The sequence below is a fragment of the Schistocerca serialis genome, chromosome 1, assembly GCF_023864345.2.
Source record: "Schistocerca serialis cubense isolate TAMUIC-IGC-003099 chromosome 1, iqSchSeri2.2, whole genome shotgun sequence".
NCBI classification, from domain to species: domain Eukaryota; kingdom Metazoa; phylum Arthropoda; class Insecta; order Orthoptera; family Acrididae; genus Schistocerca; species Schistocerca serialis.
Genome location: NC_064638.1, coordinates 1,057,273,388 through 1,057,297,526, shown reverse-complemented (window position 1 = coordinate 1,057,297,526; position 24,139 = coordinate 1,057,273,388). Strand labels below are relative to the sequence as shown.

Here is a 24,139-nt window from a genome sequence, read left to right as displayed (position 1 = left end):
ACGTGGACAATAAATAGTTTAGACAAGAAGAGAATAGAAGCTTTCGAAATGTGGTGCTGCAGAACAATGCTGAAGATCAGATGGGTAGATGATATAAGTAATGAGGAGGTATTGAATAGAATTGGGGAGAAGAGGAGTTTGTGGCACAACTTGGCTACAAGAAGGGATCGGTTGGTAGGGCATATTCTGAGGCATCAAGGGATCACCAATTTAGTATTGGAGGGCAGCATGGAGGGTAAAAATCGTAGAGAGAGACCAAGAGATGAATACACTAAGCAGATTCAGAAGGATGTAGGTTGCAGTAGGTACTGGGAAATGAAGAAGCTTGCACAGGATAGAGAAGCATGGAGAGCTGCATCAAACCAGTCTCAGGACTGAAGACCACAACAACAACAGTTATCGCCCATATAAATTTCACATTTTATATTCACAATGATTCAACGTAGCTCCTCTCTTCATTATCCAGACTGCTTTCACTGACTCCATTGACTCAATGATTTGAAAGCGAGCACGTGCTCGAATCAGAATCTTCGCACTGTATACACTACAACGCCCATCGAACATGCGTCCCCCAAAGGTATAACCCTGATAGATACGCTACATTTAAACGAAAAAATACTAATAAAACCGAACAATAGTTTTCATAACAAAGCTTTTAAGAGGAGACATATTACCATCCGATACTTCACAAGTTTAGGAGCGACGTGGATTTCTAAGAGGTGGTTCAAAGGGTGAAATTCCAGTCCTGAGGAGAGATGAGCAGAGGTCTACGAGAAAGCTTGGTGACACCTGACAGGCCGTATTTCAATTCTCCAGTGTATCCCAGGCATTTTCTGTATGCTTCAAATTGCTGACCTGTCCGTGTGTTAGATAATTTCACCGGCGAAAACTTCATCCATTAGAGCAACTGATAGGATGGACATTATCGTCCATGAAGAGGACGTTTATCGTTCTGACCTCGTTGAAAAGTTATAACCATAACACAACCGGTAATTCTGACTGTACAAAATGTTCATAACTACAGAATAAAAGCACTTACAACAAACAACACGCTGTCATTGCATGCAAAAAGAATTAGAAAGAAACTAAACTGCGTAGTTCTAGTGTGTTGCTAACAAATGAAAAGCTACATATCCGTGCAATAAAACAACAGATACCAAAGCTTACATAAGGTTGCCCGGCATTAGACGGATGAAACCTTGGGTAGCTCGTTACACCAGTGAGCGTGAAGTATTTACATAGAACGTAGCAAAACACAGTAAATGTGTTCGCACATTGGGCGTGAATAACGAATAAATAAAAACATCGTGTTGTCATTGATCATGAGGAAGACTAAAATAGCTGAAATGGATAGTTTCAGTCTTGTGTTGACAATTAAAGCCTGCCTGTGTTAAAACTACTACTATTTTGTTTAAGTACGGAAACGAGATTAAAGAGCAGAAACCCTTGCACAATTAATCAAATCAACAGAAAAATAGGTGCGAAGAAAAGTTAACAATTACGAGCAGTAACAAGGGAACTGGTAACAGTGCTTACAACGAACTGCATCGTCATTTGATAGAAGTGACAGCAAGTCAAGAATAAATATAAAATACAGTTGCAAATTAACCGTGTAAAGCCGGTATAAACATTGTTACCTGTCCCGCTGTTGTATGTAACTATGTTGTTAACCTTTGTTCGTGTCTATTATTCAGTTGTTTTGGTTAACGGTGTAGCGGTTTTCTACTCTTTCACATAAGTTCTGTACGTCAGGTTTTGTCATTCCTTATGAGGATTATAATCGCACAATCGACTTTCGCACTCGAAAGAGGCCAATTACTCTGTTGTTGTCCAACGTTTGGACCACTGCAGCAGGTGGCCTTCACGATCGGGATAAGCGTCGCCTTTCGGTCTTACATAGTCATCCAGAAACGGCAACAATTTCCATCTGAACTGTTACCGGCCTTATTTATCTCACAATCACAGTTTCGACATAGATGCCATTTGCTGATGATAACTTACCCTTAAGTGCGTCAAAACTTTATTCGTTAGTGTTAAGAAGACATAGTCTTCGGGTTCAACAAAACTGATATATTTCACATGACGTGTGTAAAAATAAAGTTTCCGTTTAAAGTTAAACAGATGTGTGAATATGTTTCAGCGCGGGCACGATTTCCTCTTAACAGTAAAGAATATGTAGTGACGTATGTCACGTTGAGTTACTATTTAGAAATGTCACACGCTCAATTAGCGCTTGAAAATGGCACATACGTCGAAATCACGATCGTAATTTTAATTAATCTTTTAACAGTACAAGCAGAACACGTCATTGCTAGGATTCTGTAGGACTGTAGATTTTAGGAAACAGAATTCTATGATATACATTGCGTGGCAGGAATCTATACTGTATGTCAAATCAATGTACTGTTGAAAGCTAGTTACAAAATTTCTCGAACGCGAAATTACTTGAAAACTTTATACATTTATTTGGCTAGCTTGTACTGTATAACTTGTATTAGTTGGATCTGCATTATGTGAATGCAAAAGAAATAAGAAATATATTACTGTGTGAAGAATTTGATAGTGCGCTGAAAGACATAAGTCTAAACAAGGCCTTAGTGGTAGGCAACGTTCCGTTAGAACTACTAATAGGTTTGGGAGAGCCAGCCGTGACAAAACTCTTCCATCTGGTGAACAAGATGTATGACACAGGCGAAATACCTTCAGACTTAAAGAAGAATATAAATTACTAACATAAATCGTATACAGAAGAAATTCTAAAGGTGGTAGAGGTAAAATGCAGGGAGCGAATGGCTGTTTGCAATTTAGTCGGAAACCAGATGGCAGTATTAAGAATCGGGGAGGCAGGGAAGGAAAGAGTTGGTGGAGAAGGGAGTCAGACAGGCTTGTAACCTATCCCCGATGTTATTCAGTCTGTATATTGAGCAAGCAGTAAAGGAAACAAAACGAAGATTTGGAGTGTTAATTAAAGTTCAAGGGAGAAGAAATAATAACTTTGAGGTTTGCCTATGACATTGTAATTCTGTCACAGACAGCAAACGACTTGGAAGAGCAGTTGAACGGAATGGACAGTGTCTTCGAAAGAGGATACAAGATGAACATCAGCAAAAGCATAACGAGGATAATGGAATGTAGTCGAATTAAATCGGGTAATGCTAAGGGTATTATATAAGGAAACGAGACACTTAAAGCAGTAAATGAGTTTTGCTATTTGCCGGCCGAAATGACCGAGCGGTGCTAGGCGCTACAGTCTGGAACCGCGCGACCGCTACGGTCGCAAGTTCGAATTCTGCCTCGGGCATGGAGGTGTGTGATGTCCTTAGGTTAGTTAGGTTTAAGTAGTTCTAAGTTCTAGGGAACTGATGACCTCAGAAGTTAAGTCCCATAGTGCTCAGAGCCATTAGAACCAGTTTTGCTATTTGGGGAGCCAAATAACTGATGATGGTCGGAGTAGAGAGGGTGTAAAATGTAGACGGGCTATGGCAAGGAAACCGTTTTTGAGGAAGAGAAATTTGTTAACATCGAGTATAGATTTAAGTGCCAGGAGGTCCTTTCTGAAAGTATTTGTGTGGAGTGTAGCCATGAATGGAAGTGAAACAAGGACGATAAACAGTTTAGATAAGAAGAGAAACTTTTGAAATGTGGTGCTACAGAAGAATGCTGAGGATCAGACGGCTAGATCACGTAACTAATGAGGAGGTACTGAATAGAATTGGAGAGAAGAGAAATTTGTGACACAACCTGACTAGGAGAAGGGATCGGTTGGTAGGACTCATTCTGAGGCATCAAGAGATCACCAATTTAGTACTGGAGGGACAAGTAGGGAGGGGGGGGTTAAAAACCGTAGAGGGAGACCATGAGATGAATACAGTAAGCAGATTCGGAAGCATGTAGGTTCCAGCAGTTACTCAGAGATAAAGAGGCTTGCACAAGATAGAGTAGCATGGAAAACTGCATCAAACCAGTCTTTGGAATGACAGCAGCTATACTATGTAATATACACTATGTAAATAGCATTAAATTGTCATGTAACGTTCGCTGAGAACAAAAAATTTCCAAACCATTAAATAATTAATTAACAACATGTAGTTGTGTAAATTACTAACAGAGACGTTATGTACTCAGGTTCAGATGGTGTCTACTTGGACGAATTTCATATGTGTGTTGCGCATTCAGTTTTACACCGAAGCCAAGATTAGCAGTGGCAGTGCAAATTTATCAATAGTAACGACGAAAAAGGTACTACTATGACAGACTGATTGAGGGCTCATGTAACGTTGTGGCCACGCATTGCCCTTCGTGTGCAGTTCATGCCATCACTTCGCCGCCGACATCCGTGCGAAATACGGTTTTACGCGCTATAGGTCTGCAGTTTAACACAGTTTTTCATGTATGTAAAATGGTTTACTTCGACGAAGCAATTTTTGTAAGTAGCACAGTACCCTTTTACGTGGACTTTTGTGAGAGGGCTTCAGAAAGAAAGCGATGAATTATGAGGGCAGGCCAAGTAACTTATTAAATCCTGCACTACACTTCAAAGTAACGCAGATACATGACGCTATATCTCAGTATAGTCACCAAGTCTCTGTAAGCAACGGTCGGAACGTTCTATGAATCGTTCAATTCCTCGACGACAGAAAACGCTTTTTGCAGGCAGTGGCGTAACTGAAAACAATGGAGTTTGTTCTCATATCTGCTAATTTTCATTACTTCTGTCACTCTCAATCCATATCCTGTGCTCATTAGACGGTACATTACATTCATTTGGTGCTATTATTCGCTCTCACTTTCAATGAGGATAATAGTATCATTAGCGAATCTTATCACTGATAAATCTTCCACCCTGACTTTTAATCCCAATCCATAACCTTTATTTCCGTCATTGCTTCTACGAAGTACAGGTTGAAAATGAGGGGAAAAGGACTGAATCCCTGCCTTAACTCCTTTTTAATTCTGATACTTGTCTCTTGACATTTCATTTTTATTGTCTCTTCTTGGTTCTTGTACATTCCCATGTTTCGTTATAGCTTCTACAATTTTTTGAAACATGTTTTTCAAATATCGTTCACAATCTTATGTTCTGAACACTTTTTCTGAGTGGATAATTCCTGTGGAAGTTTTTTTTATTCTTATCCAGCTTATGATGATTCTGGACTTCTGTACTGTTACATTGCGCAAAAAAATTAGAAGACCACTTTTTCAGAAACCCGTAATTCCTACCCATGGCGACGCTTAAGTTTGAAATTTTGCTCAAAGGTGCGTAGAATCTGCCTCCATCCAGTACAAAAGCGTATAGCCCCGTGCGACCCTTCAAACAGCAAGGTGATGACACATGCCAAAAAAGATCCATACCTCAGAAGTTCATGTTGGTTAATGATGTCACACTGGCCCCAAATTTCACCAAAATTCTGCCCAAAGCCACCGTGGACGTGTCATACAGTGGGAACATTATCGCATCCCCTTTTACCCACATTTCATCCCTTCTTTTGACGCATCTCCGATGGAAGTCAGAACTATAACTCCCAGCCAAATCACACGGTTCTCTCGTCAGTGGCCCAGTAAAAGATTCCACACACACCACGCTCAGGATCGCCACGGATAGACAGCAGCGGGTGGCATAAAGGGCGTCAATGAGACCACCCTTATGACTGGGGTGTTGATCGCCACACATTTTGCGGACGAAAACGACAGTTCGCAATGGAATGAGCACAGGAAGACGTTCTTCACAACCTTTGACACTGCTGACATCCTCGGGGGTCTAACGATATTGTGGGGCTGCATCCACACTGAATATGATCGCACCCATTTGGAACACAGCTCCCTGTTATATCTAAAGCTTTCGAAAGAATCTATATCAAACGTCTCATGGAGCACTTGGACAGGGAAGGGCTGACTCCCGCAGAACAGTTCGGTTTCCGGCACGGCCACAGCACGCGACACCAACTACTGCGTGTTGTCGAAGAGGCGATGGGAAACTCTGGAGCGCCGAGAGCACTCAGGGGCGGTATTTCTTGACCTCTCCAATGCCCCTTTACAAACTTTTTGTACTGGGAGTGCAACGTCGCACGTCAGACTCATGGCGTCATATCTGCGTGACCGGGCGTTTCACGTTCGTGCCGAAGACTGCAGCTCAACAAATAGGCCTGCACGAGCGGGAGTGCCGCAGGGGTCGGTTCTCGGCCCCTTGCTGTACTCCCAGTATACATCCGACGTGCGACGCACCAACAGGATATCCCTTGCACTATACACGAATTACACCGCACTCTACGCAAGGATTAACGTCGTTCGCCGCCGTTGACAGGAGGCATGCGACGTCCTCGGGGTCTGGGCTACGAAATGCAGCCTAGGTTCAGTGCCACTAAAAGCCAGGCCGTCGTAATCACGCGGCGTAGAGTGCCCATGGACCTTCAGCCGTTGCGAATCATGGGAGGCCCCATCCTCTGGTCTCCCACGGCTAGATATCTAGGGGTAACTCTCGATAGGCACATCACCTGGAAACCGCACATCCGTGACGTCTGGGCGAAAGCGCATGGACGTTTTAAGGCGCTATATCCCCTACTCAGTCCATAATCGACGCTTCCTCTACACTGCTGAATTACGCTGTATCTGTAACTGATCCGACCAGTGCTGGAATACGCGTCTGCAGTGTGGGGGAACGCAGCCGATACACACATACGTCGACCCCAAGGGAGAGCTCTGCGACTCAGCTTGCACCTACAGCGACACTACCCGACCAGGGCCTTGCATTAGGAAATAGGGATCTTCATGATACGGGATCGCATAAAAGATACTGCCCGATGGTTCTATGGAGCGTGGCAGCAATATTACAATAGGTTCATTTCAAGTCTGGGAAGCCAGCAGCAGCGACGACGGACCACCAGGTGGCCCGATCTGCTTCGGCAGTGAGCTAGGCGCTACACAAAGACGTCAATGCTCCAAACGCAAAGAGGAAAAACATAAACCTTAGGGTAATAAAAGACACTTAGCGGGAAGAGAGGAATAGCTACAAAAACGTAACCTGTACAAAAACAGACAGTAATTGTTGTCCTTTTAGGAAAACATCAGATGGGTGGGACTGCAGTTTTTGCTCTCATGTGCAGGATGGAAGCACTAGGGACCGTCCAAAAGTATTCGACGAAATTTGAAAATGATCCAGCTAAGAGTGGTTATGCTTTTCCTGCACCCCTAGTTTGTGTCCTCCTGTGACGGAATCACGTGGAGATGCATCATTAACGTATAAAAAGTACGACTAAGGGTTCCTCTAAGACCCACCATTGCGGAAAACCCGCGGTGGCAAATTTCTACATTTATTGAGAATCTTAAAAATGTACCTGTACATACAGAACTCGTCAAGAACTGGCCGACCAGGAACTCCTTCGACACTCTCCATTCGGAGTGGTCTACTATCAGGTGCAAGAGCAGCAGTCTGGTGGCGAAAGAGCAGCAGTGAAGTCTGCCTGCAAGCTCCTGGGACTCTCGTAACTCTTCGTGTATAAATTCTCGGTAAAGGAGGGCGGGTGCCACTGAGAGTTTTGCCGAAGGGATTGGGGGGGGGGGGGAGGGAGGTCTTAGAGAGTCCTTCTGCCGTTTTATTCACGCTTGTGTCAATGTCGCATCCCCCTGTGATCACGCCGCAGCAGGACACAAAGTAGAAGCGCTGAAAAAGTAGAAGTGCTGAAAAACTATAAGTGCTCTTAGCCGCTTCGGCTCAGGTTCAAATTTCGTCGAATATACAGTCTCTAGTGGTTCCAACCTGAACACGATAGTAAAAAATGCGGTCGCGCTGCGCTCCAAACAGGTGTGATTACATTCAGTGGGGATACACCTCCACAATGTCCTCAGAGAAGGGTTGAAACGCCCGAGGGCGTCAGCAGTGTCAAAGATTGAGTAGAAAGTCTTCCTGCGCTCATCGCACTGCGAACTATCACTTTCGACAATGAAATGTGTGGGAATCAATGCCGCGGGGAAAGAGGTGGTTTCATTGCCGCCCTCTTATACCACCGCCTGCGATCTTTCCATGTCGAGTATGGGTGGCGGTGTGTCTGGAATATTTCCATCTGCCACTCATAAGAACACTGAGTAACCGAGTGGTTTGAACGTTGGGCGTCGCGATTCCGACCTCCATGATGGAGACGTCAAAAGAGGGGGTGAAATGTGAGCAAGAAGGCTGTGTGTCCTTCCTATCGTGTGACACGTCCACGGTGGCACTGGGCAAAATTTTGGTGAGATATGGTGCCAACGTGATATCATTAACCGACCTTACACGTCAGTCAAACTTCTGAGCTATGTCCCATTTTTGCATGTAACAACACCTCGCGGTATAAATCGTCATCGAGTCCGAGGGTGACGTAGCATAGCCCCACGCTCTTGCACCATTATAGAGGAAGATTGCTCGCATCTTTGAGCTAAGTTTCAGACTTAAGCGTCACAGTGGATTGGAATTATGGGTTTCGCAAAAGTGATCGTTTTAATTTTGTTAGGCTGTGGCGTGCGGTAGTACGCTGCGGCTGTTGGTAGCGGAGCCTTTGTTTACTGGGGAGTGTCGTTTGTATGCAGAAAGGTGTCAACTGAACTGTACGTAATATGTCTTCCTCGAGGAGGGAAACCTTGAAATTTAGTTTTGAATGGAACACCGGGAGGCTGATCGCTCTCCCAGTTCGGATATGGAGTATTAATAATATGGTTTGATCGGAGAGGAAGTGACATTCTAATTAATAATGTAGTGAATAGTGTATATGCCAAATGAGTAAATAACGACGTTTGTGAGAGAATAATCAGGAATAACAATGGTAGCGTCAAATTTAAGTATAATGATGGTTCTGTCAGCACAGAGTCAATAACATGGGGACAAGGAAGGAGCCCCCTCGCAGTCTTTATTTCAGATTGTTAGAAAACAGTCGGCAACCCCCGGGTGATACTTGTCTACTCCTTACAACACAGGAGCAGCAACTGCATCAAAAATAGCTGAGCCTGTTACACGAGCCGGCCAGTGTGGCCGAGCGGTTCTAGGCGCTTCATGTCTGGCACCGCGCGACCGCTGAGGTCGCTGGTTCGAATCCTGCCTCGGGGATGGATGTGTCTGATGTCCTTAGGTTAGGTTTAAGTAGTTATAAGTTCTAGGGGACTGATGACCTCAGATGTCAAGTCTCATAGTGCTCAGAGTTATTTGAATATCTTCGTTAGTGACAAAATCAGTGGCCAGACCTAAAAAAAATATGGGAAACTCGTTCCTACGGACGCAACACAGACCAATAAATTGCGAATTCATTGCTGCTGTCAGATCCGAAGTAGTTCCCTCTAAAAGATGCTTTCGTTTTTAAAAAAGGTAAACTGACTGTGTTTTATAGAAGAACTGGACGTAGAAATCATGCAATTGGAACCACGTACTGGCTCTTACGACAACTTTGTTGTGGCGGCAAGGCAACAAAAAAAGAAGTTCAGAAAGAACATAGCGATCGATGTACGACTCAGATAACACTGTTCAAGCAGGCGGGGTGCTGCCAGGTCTTCGTATGAAGCACTAGTGAAACGATTGAATTCGCGACACCCAGGGATTTATGGTACTATATGACACTATCGTTTATTTGGAGAGATGTATATGGGTCCTGGAGATGGTGTAGTGAAATTTCGAAACTGGTAGCCTTCGAAATAAATTAAAATAACATCTCAGTTACACGGCTGTTGGAGAGTTTCATTGATACTGACAATTACTTGACCAGCCGATGTCCCCTGTCCATGATGGATCAAGAAAGACTAGGCAAATAGGTCCAACGTTTCAGGGGACTAGTAAAAAAATGACGAGGTTCTCTGCAGAATCGGCAAGAAAAGAAAGATGTATAAACACTAACAAGAACGAAGGACAATATTATAGGACATTTGTTAAATCATCAGGGAATAACTTCCACGACGCTAGAAGGAGCTGTAGATGGTGTAAACTGAAGGGGAAGACAGAGACTGGAATACTGGGTGGTTGTAATTACACCGACCGTGTTCAGAGTGCTGCAGTGTGGGCTGTGTATAACGCAGTCCGCTGAAACATCATAGGTACTTTCATTAATCGGCGCACTCGCTGAGTACCAGCATGCTGAAAAAAATAACTCCACTCTTCCTTCAGGTGAAAATATGACGATGTAAGCAGTCATAATGTACTGTGGATGCAGGAAAAGGGAAGGTACGATCAAACACACAACGGTACTTCTGGCTCATTTATTAGGATATAATCATAAGGTACAACATGTGTTAAATTTATCTCCCGACTCTGCAACATGCTGCATCCGTGATACAGTATGGTCGACAGTTGCCCGCAGTGTATCCGGTGTAATCAGAGCCATACGACGTTGTACGTGTCCTTCAGATAAGTAAGAGACCGGACACATCCCTGATAGGCATGATGCTTCAGGTATCCCCACAAACAGAAGTCACATACATTTACATCAGGGGGTCTCGGAAGTCACACTCTTGAAATTACCTAGAGCCGATGCAGTCGTTACGGCAAGTTTCTCGAAAAAAAACTTTCACCCGCCGAGCGACGTATGGTGTCGCCCCATCTTGCATGAAAATAGTAGTTTGGACACAGCTGACTTCTTGCAAATCTGGAATCACATGTTGCTCAAAAAGGCTCATATAACGTGTAGATGTTATTGTACACCTAACATGCCTGCGAGTTGGCATCTTCTCGAAGAAAAACGGACAGAGAAATGAAGGAGCTTATGAAACCACACGATACAGTGACGCAAGCTGTGTGTAGTGGTTATTCCTGCACAACATGTGGCGGAGCAGAACCCCATATGTTCAGGTTCTGTGCATTTATGGCACCGTGCAGAGTAAAAGGTGCCTGGTCCGTCCAGAGAACATTCCCTGGCCACATGTCGTCCATTTTCACGTTTGCCAAAAGACGAAGGGAAAGTGACTGTGTTTTAACCTGTCTTGGGCCTTCATTTGGTGCACATACTGAATCTTGTAGCGATACCAGTGTAAAATGTACCGCAAAACCATTTTAAATGTGTAATATTCACGCCTATATTGTATTCAAAATAATATTCAAAACAGCATTGTATGTGGAATGTGACTCAACTTTGATCCTATTCTCATAACACCAATAAAAAGGACTTCATGGTTAATAACATAATAAATAATTATTGTCAATGACATAATTTAATATTTTGTAAAAAATTGTATGTCAGACAATGCCCATGTAAAAAGATAATGAAAATCGTAATCTTTTGTCATCTATGATTTTGTAGAATATTCTTTTTTCTTCTTGTTCGAACTATAGTATACATATGATGTGGTTGACTTTGTCGTAACACAGAGGTCTGTAAAAATCTGTACTCAAATATTGTTATGTTGCTAACCGATATGATATGTTATTGAAATGAATCTTCTTTGTCTGGAGTTTTATTTCATTGTAATTCTCGTGCTGAATAAATGTTCAGTTTTCTGCTCAGCTACCATAGGACGCAGCCATTAGCGCTATTGATCTACAGCACAGTTTGTTGGTATATGGTGAACATTAATGTGACAATATTTTCAGATGTTAATGCACATAGTTACGAGTTACGAGTAAAACACAGTCTGAAGCAGAGTCCATACGTGATTGTCTTCTGTTATCCACTATCTTAGTGAAATATTGCAGCGGCAGTTTTAAATTGATTTTCTATACAGACTTAAATGTTCTTTGTTATAATTACAATAATAATTGTGTACTAGTGGCCGAGGACCCACTCTGAGGTAATAAATTCCAGTTAGACTGTGAATACATTGAACTTAAATGAATGCAAACAGGATCTTACGTGATATAAATTCTTATCTGCTGATGTACGGAGTCTGGCAATTTCGTAACAACTTTTATGAATTACGTTGACAGGAAAATACATTAGTGTTGTGTACGTGTGGTATTGTGTGACAAAACTGTTCATTTTGCTTAAACAAAAGTGTCGCCACCTCGAGGTAACAGTTGCGTTAATTTTGATAAACGATTTGCAACTAGCAAAGAGTATTTTAAATAACAGCACTGAAATTAGTAAAAATCATTAATCTTGTTTAGTTCAGATTACTTATCATACATTTAGCTAGTTTGTTGATTGTAAATGATTGTTTTTGTGAATGAACTTCGTGACATTTATACTGCTTGACAGACAACATTGCTACATTTTCATTAGCCGTGAAAAACAGTGATTAAATAAAACCTCGTATTACATTAATAATAAGTAACTAATTTTATAGTAATCTTTCTGAACTTTTTCAAAACAACACACGCACAGTTACATTACACCTCACAAGTGGTGACCAGAGGAGAGAAAATTCCCATGACACAGGTCAAGAACTGGCTACGGACACGAGGCATGAGCTGCATGGTCGGATGCAGCTACAGCAATTTCATCAACAACTGCCATGGGAATGCGCCACCTCCCTTTCCCTCCTGCACCACCCATAAGGTTTCTTGATCATATTCTTCAGCCCATTTATCAATACAGGTCCTCTTCGCAGCTGTTTCTGCCGGCGATATTCCCGCAGTCCAGCGCTGCTGTTGCTGCCGTTCTGATAAAACAGCTTTACCTTTGCCTTTGCCTTTGCCTTTCTTATCAATAGCCACTGCATTTCGTGCGGAAGTCTTCACTCTTATTAAATCTTTTCACCAATAGTCACTTCACAAAAGAAACCAACACTCGTCGCCAAGCGACAAACATTGTGACTGCTTGCAGCGCGATATTTTCATATCGTAGCAGAAAGCGGAAATATTATTGTTTTCAGCATACTCAGCGGGCGCACCGGTTAATGAACGTAACTACGATTTGAGTTGAGCTCCATTAAAACTACGGTTTGGTCCTAGACGTAGCAAATGATAGGATCACCTGTAGTACTGGTAGATTGGGTAGGAGAGAAATATGAATGAATGTGTGAGAGACAAACTTGGAGCTAATGACTTCTCTTTTTTGTTTGTCTTACCCATAATTAGCACTGCACATCGCTCAATGTTAGATCTCTGCGTATTTTATAGCTTCATAAAACATAAATTGCATTTTTTTTTTGAGTAATCAGTCTTCTGACGTGTATGATGCGGCACGCCACGAGTTCCCCTCCTGTGCCAACCTCTTCATCTCAGAGTATCACCTGCAACCTAAGTCCTCAATTATTTGCTGGATGTATTTCAGTCTGTGTCTTCCTCTACAGTTTTTCTCTCTACAACTCCTCGTGTAATGGAAGCTATTCCCTAATGTCTCAACAAATGTCTTAACATCGTGTTCCTTCTTTTTGTCAATGTTCTTCATATATTCCTTTCTTCTCCAACTCTGCGCAGAACCTACTCATTCTTCACCTTATCAGTGCACCTAATTTTCTACATTGACCTGTAGCACCACATCTGAAATGCTTTGATTCTGTTCTGTTCTGATTTCCCCATAGTCCAAGTTTCACTGCCATACAATGCTGTACTCCAAACGTACATTCCCAGAAATTTCTTCCTCATATTTGATGCAAGCATTGTTTACATGTACAAACATTTAAAAAATCTGTATTATTGATGTCGTTTTTTTTTTTTGTATTCAACAGAATGTTCTTCATCATGATCAAAGGCAAGAATTTCCTGTTATTCTTGATAAGCGCGAAAGGTGCTTATGAATAATAAAAGTATGTCTTATATAAACTAGATGAAGTATTGAACCAATGTTTGATGTGCTTTTTTTAATTTTACCTTTTTTGGGAAAATGCATTTTCTAGCCCTGTGTGATAAATTTGTATTTTTTTTTATTTTTGCTACAATAGCTCTCTCTTTCACGTCAGAAATAAACAATTTTCGAATATAACCTGAATTAAAAATTGACAGTTTCAATTTTGCTATAAATACTGTTTGTTGTTAAGTAACAGACGGGAGGATATCTATGTAGAATAAAAATGTACCGTAAGTTATGAAATCCTTTGCACATCCTCACTGAGTACCTATATGTTCACCATTTCCGGTTTCGAAGGGAATCTAATAAGACACTGATCTCATACGCAAACAAAGCGCCCGAAATGAGATAACGCCTAGTCGGTATGCAACACGCTTAACGTACGTGTAAAGTTGTTGGCATCTTAAGTGACGAAAGCTGTTGGGAAAACTACCACAGTCTGCACTCACTTGTGACAGTCTACAGTAGCCTACGGTAATTTCACACTTATACCTACGATGTATCAGTGTCCTGCCATGTACGAGGTGTGGCTAGAAAAAAACCGGACTAGTACTGGTGAAAGAATAAAAAGAATGCAATAAGGCTGAAAGTCGCGTGGCCTGTCATGTGACTCTCGCTCCGCCTACTGCTCGAGTTTCATCTGCCTCCTGCACTGTCTGCCCGTGGCATCTCTTTTAAGTAGTTGACGTTTTGTCTGTGCGTCGGAAAATGTTGAGTGTACAGAAAGAACAGCGTGTTAACATCAAATTTTGTTTCAAACTAGGAAAATCTGCAGGTGAAACGTTTGTAATGTTACAACAAGTGTACGGCGATGATTGTTTATCGCGAACACAAGTGTTTGAGTGGTTTAAACGATTTAAAGATGGCCGCGAAGACACCAGTGATGACACTCGCACTGGCAGACCATGGTCAGCAAAAACTGATGCAAACATTGAAAAAATCGGTAAACTTGTTCGACAAGATCGCCGTTTAACAATCAGAGCAGTGTCTGAGTTAACAGGAGTTGACAAGGAAAGTGTTAGGCAGATTCTTCATGAAAGTTTCAACATGAACAAAGTGTGTTCAAAAATGGTTCCAAAGTGTCTCACAATTGAACAGAAGGAACGCCGAAGAATGATTTGTTCTGACATCCTGGAAAACATTGAAAGTGATCCCACCTTCTTACAAAATGTTATTACTTGCGATGAATCGTGGTTTTTTACTTACGATCCCGAAACTAAACGCCAATCGATGCATTGGAAAACTCCTGGTTCTCCACGACAAAAAAAAGCACGAATGTCAAAATCGAAATTCAAGGCAATGATGATTGTTTTTTTTTACATCAAAGGGATTGTGCACATTGATTGGGTACCAGAGGGACAAACAGTGAATCAGCATTACTACATTAGCGTCCTGGCTACCCTACGTGAGCGAGTACGGAGAAAACGGAACGATTTGTGGAGAAAAAAGTCATGGATCCTTCACCAAGACAATGCCCCAGCTCACAGTGCGTTGTCAGTGAAGACGTTTTTGGTAAAACACAACATTCCCATCTTAGATCATCCACCCTACTCACCTGATTTGCCCCCTGTGACTTTTTTCTTTTCCCTAAAGTCAAGTCAGCTTTGAAAGGAACTAGATTTGAGACTGTTGAAGCAGTAAAAGAAAAAGCGACGGAAGTAATGTATGGACTTACCGAAAATGATCTGCAGCATTGCTATGAACACTGGAAAATTCGTATGGATCGGTGTAGAGACCGAGGAGGAGAGTACATTGAAGGAGATAACATGAAATTGTAAATAATTGTAAATAAATGTTTTTCCCGCATCAGCCCGGTTTTTCTCTAGCCGCACCTCGTATACAGCCGGCACAGCAGCCCTCGGATCATATTTTAATTTCAACCACCCGGTATCTTCAACAAATAATTGAGAACGTTGGGTGCAAGTGAGACTCTGAAACGTGGAGACTGCCACAGAACAAAAACTGATGGCGAGCAGTCCCATACCAGTCAGAAGACCACTGAACTGCTGAACCAGATGAGTACGGCGGCTCGCCACTTACTTGGGAAGACAACGACGTTGACGAGCGTGCGCGGCAGCTGCTCTCGCAGGCAGTCCAGAGCCGCCACCAGGTCTCTCCTGTGGTCCTCCACAGCGTGGCGGGCCGTGTCGCCCACACACAGATCGTTACAGAAGTCGTTGGCTCCGATCAGTATTGTTACCAACTGCAACCATAGGTACACTGTGAAGAGGAAGCTGACAGCGTGGTATTGTGTTGTATTGTATGGAACCAGGGATCTAGAAACGACGGAGAGGCTTCGTCCCCGCCATAGCCCTCAGTGGTACACAACCCCACAACAGGCTACAGCAGTCCACTCACCCCACCGCCGCCCCACACCGAAACCAGGGTTATTGTGCGGTTCGGCTCCCAGTGGACCCCCCTGGGAACGTCTCACACCAGACGAGTGTAACCCCAATGTTTGCGTGGTAGAGTAATTATGGTGTACGCGTATTTGGGGAAACTGTCTGCGCAGCAATCGCCGACATAGTGTAACTGAGACGGCATAAGGGGAACCAGTCCGCATTCGCCGAAACAAATGGAAAACCACCTTAAAAACCATCCACAGATCCACAGACTGGCCGGCACACCGGACATCGACACTAATCCGCAGGACGGATTCGTGCCGGGGACCGGCATGCTTTCCCGCCCGGAAAGCAATGCGTTAGATCGCACGGCTAACCGGGCGGAATACAGCGGGGTATTACTATAGCGGCCGTTACGAAAATAGGCACATCGATTCATTCCACCGTCTTACAGCACTGCCATTTAGTACTGATTCCAAATCGTACTAAAAATTCCAAAAAAATATTAGACAGCTCTATTTTTAGTCTAGAATATGATGGAATACAAAAATTCACATCAGCTGCTACGCAAAAAATAAAAACTAACACTACAAGACATTTTGAAGGAAATCTTTTTTTACTTCGACATGTGTAAAAAACAGAACCACGACCATATTTGGATTGAAAAAATATGGAAACATTCTCAAACTTTATACATGTAAGTGACACATATTTTATCTTTAAAACGTAAAATATTCCATGTGCAAAATAAAATTTCGCAAGACATGTGAAAGTGCCATGCGCATGTGTAACGAAAACTGTCGCCCCTGATGAATTTGCGTTCTGTTGGACCATATACAAACTTCCAGCGAGAAGGTTGTTACGAAAACTATAAAATTTTATTTTCGTAACATATGAGACATCATTATTGTATCGTGTCATCCACGAACGCATTTTACACTGAAGTGCCAAAGAAACTGGTATAGGCATGCATATTCAAATGCTGCGGTTGCGGTCGGCAATGCCTATATAAACAACAAGTGTCTGGTGCAGATATTAGATAAGCTACTGCTGCTACAGTGTCAGGTTATTAAGATTTAAGTTAGTATGGACGTGGAGTTATAGTCGACGCACGTGCAATGGGAAATAACATTTCCGAGGTAGCGATGAAGTGGGGATTTTCCCGCACGACCAATACGCGAGTGTATCGTGAATATCAGGAATCCGGTAAAGCATCAAATCTCTGACATCGCAGTGACTGGAAAAAGATCCTGCAAGAACGAGACCAACGCCGACTGAAGAGAATCGTTCAGCGTGACAGGGGTGCAACCCTTCCTCAAATTGCAGCAGATTTCAGTGCTGGGCCATAAACAAGCGTCAGTGTGCGAACCATTCAACGAAAATCATTGATATGGGCTTTCGGAGCCGAAGGCCTACTCGTGAACCCTTGACGACTGCACGACACAAAGCTTTACGCATCACCTGGGCTCATCAGCATCGACATTGGGCTTTTGATGACTTGAAACATATTGCCTGGACGGACGAGTCTCGTTTTAAATTGTATCGAGTGGATGGACATGTACGGGTACGAGACATCCTCATAAATCCATGGGCCCTGCATGCCAGTAGAGGCTTTTCAAGCTGGTAGAGGCTCTGTAATGGTGTGGGGCGTGTGCAGTTATATAGGACCCCTGGTACGTCTAGATACGACTCTGACAGGTGACACATACGTAAGCATCCTGGCTGACCACCTGCATCCATTCGTGTCCACTGTGCATTCCGACGGACTTTGCCAATTCCAGCAGGACAATGCGTCACCCCACACGCCCAGAATTGCAACAGAGTGCCTCCAGGAACACTCTTCTGAATTTAAACACTTCCGCTGGCCACCAAACTCCCCAGACATTATTGTGCATATCTGGGATGCCCTCCAATGTGCTGTTCAGAAGATATCTCCACCCCGTCGTACTTTTACATCCCTGTTGGATTCATGCTGTCAGTTCCATGCAGCACTACTTCAGACATTAATCGAGTCCATGTCACGTCGTGTTAAGGCACTTCCGCGTGATCGCGGGGGCCCTACACGATATTAGGCAGGAGTACCAATTTCCTTAGCTCTTCAGTGTATTTACGAGACCGTGCGCGACAGCGCGCGAGTATTTGTATACCGCCGTCAGGACTGCATTTCTGAGTGCTCTCCCTAATACGACCTAGAATGTTCCCTACCTCAATAATTTTTTTTATTTGCAGCCGTTACGTCCCCTTCGTCGCTGCACCCATCAACCAGATCGCCGACATACGCTGTACAAAAGTAACTGCAGATACCTTCAGCGTACTGTTTCCGTTGAAGTCGAGCAAAGTATATTTGTCTATATGGTTTCATGAGACCTCAGTTTTATCGAGTATACTACAAGAATATTGTCTGCAGCACGCAATAAGTGCACTGCACACAATAACGTCGCTCTTGCTGCTCCAGTGTCTCTGCATTCCATCTATCCGTCGGATGCTCTCCTCTGTCGTAGTAACCGGGTACACTTCCGAGCAATAAATTTTTGTTAAAATAGCCGAATTCCCAAGTTTTCCGTTTTCTTTTGTATCCCTTTCTTGGGAGATCAAAGTACGTGCTCACATCTGGAGATTCTTCCGATGTTTCTGCGCTGTTAATACGGAATATAGTCGATTCGAAACTACCAAGAGATATTGCAATAAGTTTATGAATTTGCACGAAATTTGTAATATTTCTGGTTTCTTCAATGTTGGGTGGATCAGCAAAAAAACCACAGTACGTTCGATACGATAATCTTAGTTTATTTTCGAATGTCTTCTCGCCCTTTACCCTCATCGGCCAGTTGAGATCCTCGTTCCTCCATTATCCTCATTACAAAATATAAGCCAATACACTTTTCTACGAATGACTGAAACTAGACGTGAACACACGATATCACACGAGAACACTGAAAATGCAGCGGGCGCTGACCTCCATCGTTGCTGCAGTGTGTATATGGCAAATCTGTGAAGCGAACAGATAACACTGCTTCACGCCTGACGACGCGGTGCTCCATGACCTTGGGGTATTTACCTCGGTGACGGGCACTTTAGCGAGGTGAGTGAAGTGCTCCAAGAATTTCGGCACGTCATCGTCATGAACTAGACGTCTCTCAAACATATAATACAGTTACGCAACAAGAGTGAGGCATCGCCAGAAAAGAGTACATGCACTGAGTTTGCTGCAGCACAAATAACAGATGCATCACAATGTGCGACTGAAATGACGCGGCAGCTGAAAACGTACTAGCTAGAAGCACGCTGAACAGTACGAATCTTGTGGGCAAAAGTCTAAATTGCACTCAGAATGACGCCGAAATCCTGGTGATAGGTGGAGCAAATGCAATATCGCGACCAACTGTAGTGAAACGGTGCCAACAATCTGACGAATGGCGTTACATGGATGATCCAGAAGTGCAGATCTTACACTGTACGATTTCTAACCTGGAATGACACCTCCTTAGGACGGGGAGGGGGGGGGGGGGGGGGACAGAGTTTTTCCAACGATAAGAACGTTCACCCAGCGGTTTTCGAATGGTTCTGTGAGCAAGGAGCGGATTTCAATAGTGGAGCAATTGAATAATTCGTAGAGCGTTACGACTATGGTTTGCAGAGTGTCGTTAATTATGTTGAAAAAATGATTATTCAAACAAAAAAGCTTCATAATATACGGTAACACCTTTTTTTGAAACGGAATAATGAAAAGTATAAAATAATTTCTCCTAGACCCATACAGATTCCTAACCTCGTGTTTACTTGCGAATTTTTAATAGCTGTGAAAATACTTGCAAAATTCAAAACGAAAAACCTATGGCGCATACAATAGGCAGCTGAAGCTTCAATAGTTCATCTAAATAACAAACAATTTTATTGCACGGCAACTGATGTGAACTGTTGTGTGAGTTTTCTCAACGACAGCTTCTCTCTACTGCATGCACCCCACGTTATCGTTTTAAATTTTACAATTATTGTCATACCTATTAAAAATTCACAAGGACAAATTTTCAAGACTCTATAGCGTTAGGAATGTGGATAGGGCTAGGAGAAATTATCTTATATTTTTATTACTTTCTAAAAGTGTTATATTAATAAGCTTTGTATTTAAATGATTATTTTCCCTTTTTGATCTCGTGTGTGTGAAATGCTTCAGTCAATATGAAACATTTTTTGTGGGATTACAAGAAAGACATCTGCGGAAGTTCGGGTTTATTTCAATTTCTCGTCACCTGAATCAACCAATATATTGGTAGCTCCCACGTATACTTTGCGAAAAGACCGTGAAGACCAAAATTAGTGAGAATTGAGCTTATATGGAGGCTTACCAGCAACCGTTCTTACCCCGAAATATTCACGACTGCAACAGGAAAAAGTGCAGTGGTACACGAAGTACCCTCCGCCGTGCACCCGACAAGAAAGAGTCTTAATATTTGTCATCCGGTTCCGAGCTCTGTTGAGAGTTTCCAGTTTCTTTCTCATCATTAAGTTAGTTTAAAATCAATACTGCAAAATTTGTACTAAACAGACGAACAGCCAAGAAAGCCATAAAAAAAAGCGTTAAACAGTGTCATGTGTCTGTGTTACTTTGAAAGGTCATAGGTCATGCAGAATTCAGCAGATGTCACTTGGCCTGCCATTACAAAGTGTAACTAACTTTTAGAAGTCATCTCGTTGTATTATAGGCAGTAGACGATTGTTGCCATATTATGTCACAACCATTTTATTTCGGTTTTTCTACCTTGATTTTAAAATTTGACGTCGTAGAAATCTCAATCCAGAAAACCATTAAGTTATGGCAGATGCTTTCATTCTAACACTGATCTGGTTTTTAACTCGAAGATTGGATCGATGGAGCTCTCTACACTAATCTATCCTCTGCAAGGTTCTTCATCCCTGTAGCCAAGCCTCGGTCTCCCTCTAAAATTTTTACCCTTTCCTTAAAATTCACACACTTCCCTCATCACCAAAATAACTTTCTTGGTGTCTCAAGATACTACCGATCAATCTATCACTTCCTTTAATCAAACTGTGCTACAAAATTCTCTTGTCAGTAATTCGTAGTAATTACAACCCCATGAGCACGTTTACAGGTGTTGTCTCTCTCTCTCTCTCTTTCTCTCTCTCTGTCTCCCCTCCCCCCCTCTCTCTCTCTCTCTCTCTCTCTCTCTCTCTCTCTCCCCCCCCCTCCCTTCCTCCCTCCCTCCCTCCCTCTCTCCTCTCACTCACTCACTCATTCAGCCTGCCAACCACAAAGACTCCTGTCCTCCACAGGTAGAGTCTTCGATCAGCAACCAAAACCAAACGTTTGAACGACGCCACTGCTTAAATTTTGAATAAAATCTTCAACAGTGGCAGCCGAGGACTTCCGGCGTAGGAAGTCACCCTCGTTCAGCTTACAGCCTTGTCAAAGAGGGCGGAAGAGCAGGCAGAAGTTCAAGGCACTCTCTTGCCCTTGGAGTGAGAAACTGTCCCTACGGAAGAATCAGCACTGAACAACGGCATGGTGATTCAGAAAACGGTGCAAACCACTGCATTAAAGACACATAATGTGGTGTCCGCAGGATATGTGGCATGTAACTGAAATCGCTCCATTGGCAAAAGATTTCGGAATAGTCCCCCATTCGGAACTCCGGGAGGGAGGTCATGTGTGAAAAATACTGAAGAACGAAAGAAAAGATAACGTTCTACGAGCCGGGGCGTGGAATGTCAGAAGTTTGAACGTGATAGGGAAACTAGAAAAGCTGAAGAGGGAAATGATCTCAATAAGCACACAGCAAAAAAAGTTTTGCATCACCCAAGTTCCCAGAACTCCTGAAGATAGATGTTGACTGTGGATATTGTATCACAGACACAGTCCCTTTGACTGTTCAGAGATGTCACTAAATCCGCCCAAAGATGAAAAGAACCATGTATGACCAGCTCCTGTTAGACGGAGGGGGTCTGACAGCCGATCACTTCCAGTCATTTCACCAGAAAGAAGGTACACGGCTCGTGTTGTCTGTAGTTCAACCATGCCTAGACGGTCAATACCGCGATTCGATCGAGTTCGCATTGTTACTTTGTGCCAAGGGGGGCTCTCAACAACAGAAGTGTCCACGAGTCGCAGAGTGAATCAAAGCTATGTTGTTCGGACATGGAGGAGATACAGAGAGACAGAAACTGTCGATGACATGCCTCGCTCAGGCCGCCCAAGAGCTACTATTGCAGTGGATGACCGCCACATTCGGATTATGGCTCGGAGGAACCCTCACAGCAACGCCACCATGTTGAATAATGCTTTTCTTGGAGCCACAAGACGTCGTGTTACGACTCAAACTGTGCGCAATAGGCTGCATGATGTGCAACTTAAATCCCGACGTCCATGGCGAGGTCCATATCTGCAGCCACGACACCGATTAGTGTCACATATGCATTCAACCAGATAATCGTCGGAGAAATGCTTGGAGGCAACCCGGTCCGGCTGAACGCCTTAGACACACTGTCCAGCGAGTGCAGCAATGTGGAGGTTCCCTGATGTTTTGGTGTGGCATTATGTGGGGCCGACATATGCCGCTGGTGGTCATGGAACTCACCGTAACGACTGTACGATACATGAATGACATCCTCCGCCCGATAGTGTAACTGCATCGGCAGCATATTGGGGAGGCATTCGTCTTCATGGACGACAATTCGCGCTCCCATCGTGCACATCTTGTGAATGACTTCATTCAAGATAACGACGTCACTCGACTGAGTGGCTATGTTCTCCAGACATGAAACCTACCGTACATGTTTGGGATTGATTGAAAAGGGCTGTTTATGGGCGACGTGACCAACCAACCACTCTGAGGGATCTACGCCGAATCGCCATTGAGGAGTGGGACAATGTGGACCAACAGTGCCTTGATGAACTTGTGAATAATATGCCACGACGAATACAGGCATTTATCAGTGCAAGAGGACATGCTGCTGAGTATTAGCGGTACAGCAATCTGGAACACCACCTCTGAAGGTCTCGCTTTATGGTGGTTCATGAGCAATAAAAAGGGCGGAACTCTCGGAATCGAGGTGATGCCAAGCTTTTCCAGGTGTGTAGATATAGTAGGGGTCAGTGAAGTGAAAGGGAAAGAAGACAAGAATTTATGGTCAGATGAGTACAGGCTAATATCAACGGCGGCAGAAAGTGGTTTAATGAGAGTGAGATTCATTATTAATAGGAAGGTAAGGCAGGGAGTGAGTTACTGTGAACGGTTCAGTGACAGGGTGGTTGTTATCAGAATCAACAGCAAGCCAACACCAACAACGATAGTTCAGGTATGCATGCCGACGTGGCAAGCCGGAGGTAAAGAGATTGAAAAAGTATATGAGGATGTTGAACGGGTAAATTAGTACGTAATGGTAGGCGAAAATCTAATAGTCATGGGGAACTGGAATGCGGTTGTAGGGGAAGAAGAAAGGATTACGGGAGAATATGGACTTGGTACCAGCAATGAGAGAGGAGAAAGACTAATTGAACTCTGCAACCAATTTCAGCTAGTAATAGCGAATATTCTGTTCAATAATCACAAGAGGAGGTGATATACTTGGAAAAGGTCGCGTGATACGAGAAGAATTCAGTTAGATTACATCATGGTCAGGCAGAGATTCCAAAATCAGATATTGGATTTTAACGTGAACGCAGCACTGCTGCTCAGATCACAAATTAGTAGTGATTAAGAGTAGGATCAAGTTTAATCAGAGAGAATCAATACGCAAAGAAGTGGGACACTGAAGTACTATAGAATGAAGAGGTTCGCTTGAAGTACTCTGTGGCTATAGATACTGCGATTAGGAACAGCTCAATAAGCACTTCAGTTGAAGAGGAATGGGCATCTCTGAAAAGGGCAATCACAGAAGATGGAAAGAAAACCGTCGATACAAAGAAGGGAAGTGCGAAGAAATCATGGGAACAGAAGAAATACTTCAGTAGATGAATGAAAGACGGTAGTACAAAACTGTTCAAGGAGATTCAGGAATACATAAATAAAAGTCACTCAGGAATGAAATAGATCGGAAGTGCAGGAAAACTAAGACGAAATGGCTGTGTGAAAAATGTGAAGAAATCGACAGCTAAGTGATTGTCGGAAG

At 43.1% G+C, this 24,139-nt stretch overlaps 1 protein-coding gene across 1 annotated transcript in view; it reads right to left on the bottom strand.

The window, feature by feature from the left end:
* The window catches only part of LOC126415519 (phospholipase B1, membrane-associated-like), a 100,431-nt gene that overhangs the window by 22,570 nt on the left and 53,722 nt on the right, over nucleotides 1-24,139 (bottom strand). The window contains exon 4 of the mRNA XM_050083435.1: nucleotides 15,711-15,873. Within this exon, the coding sequence (XP_049939392.1) occupies nucleotides 15,711-15,873 (163 nt within the window). The remainder of the gene's footprint in view (nucleotides 1-15,710; nucleotides 15,874-24,139) is intronic.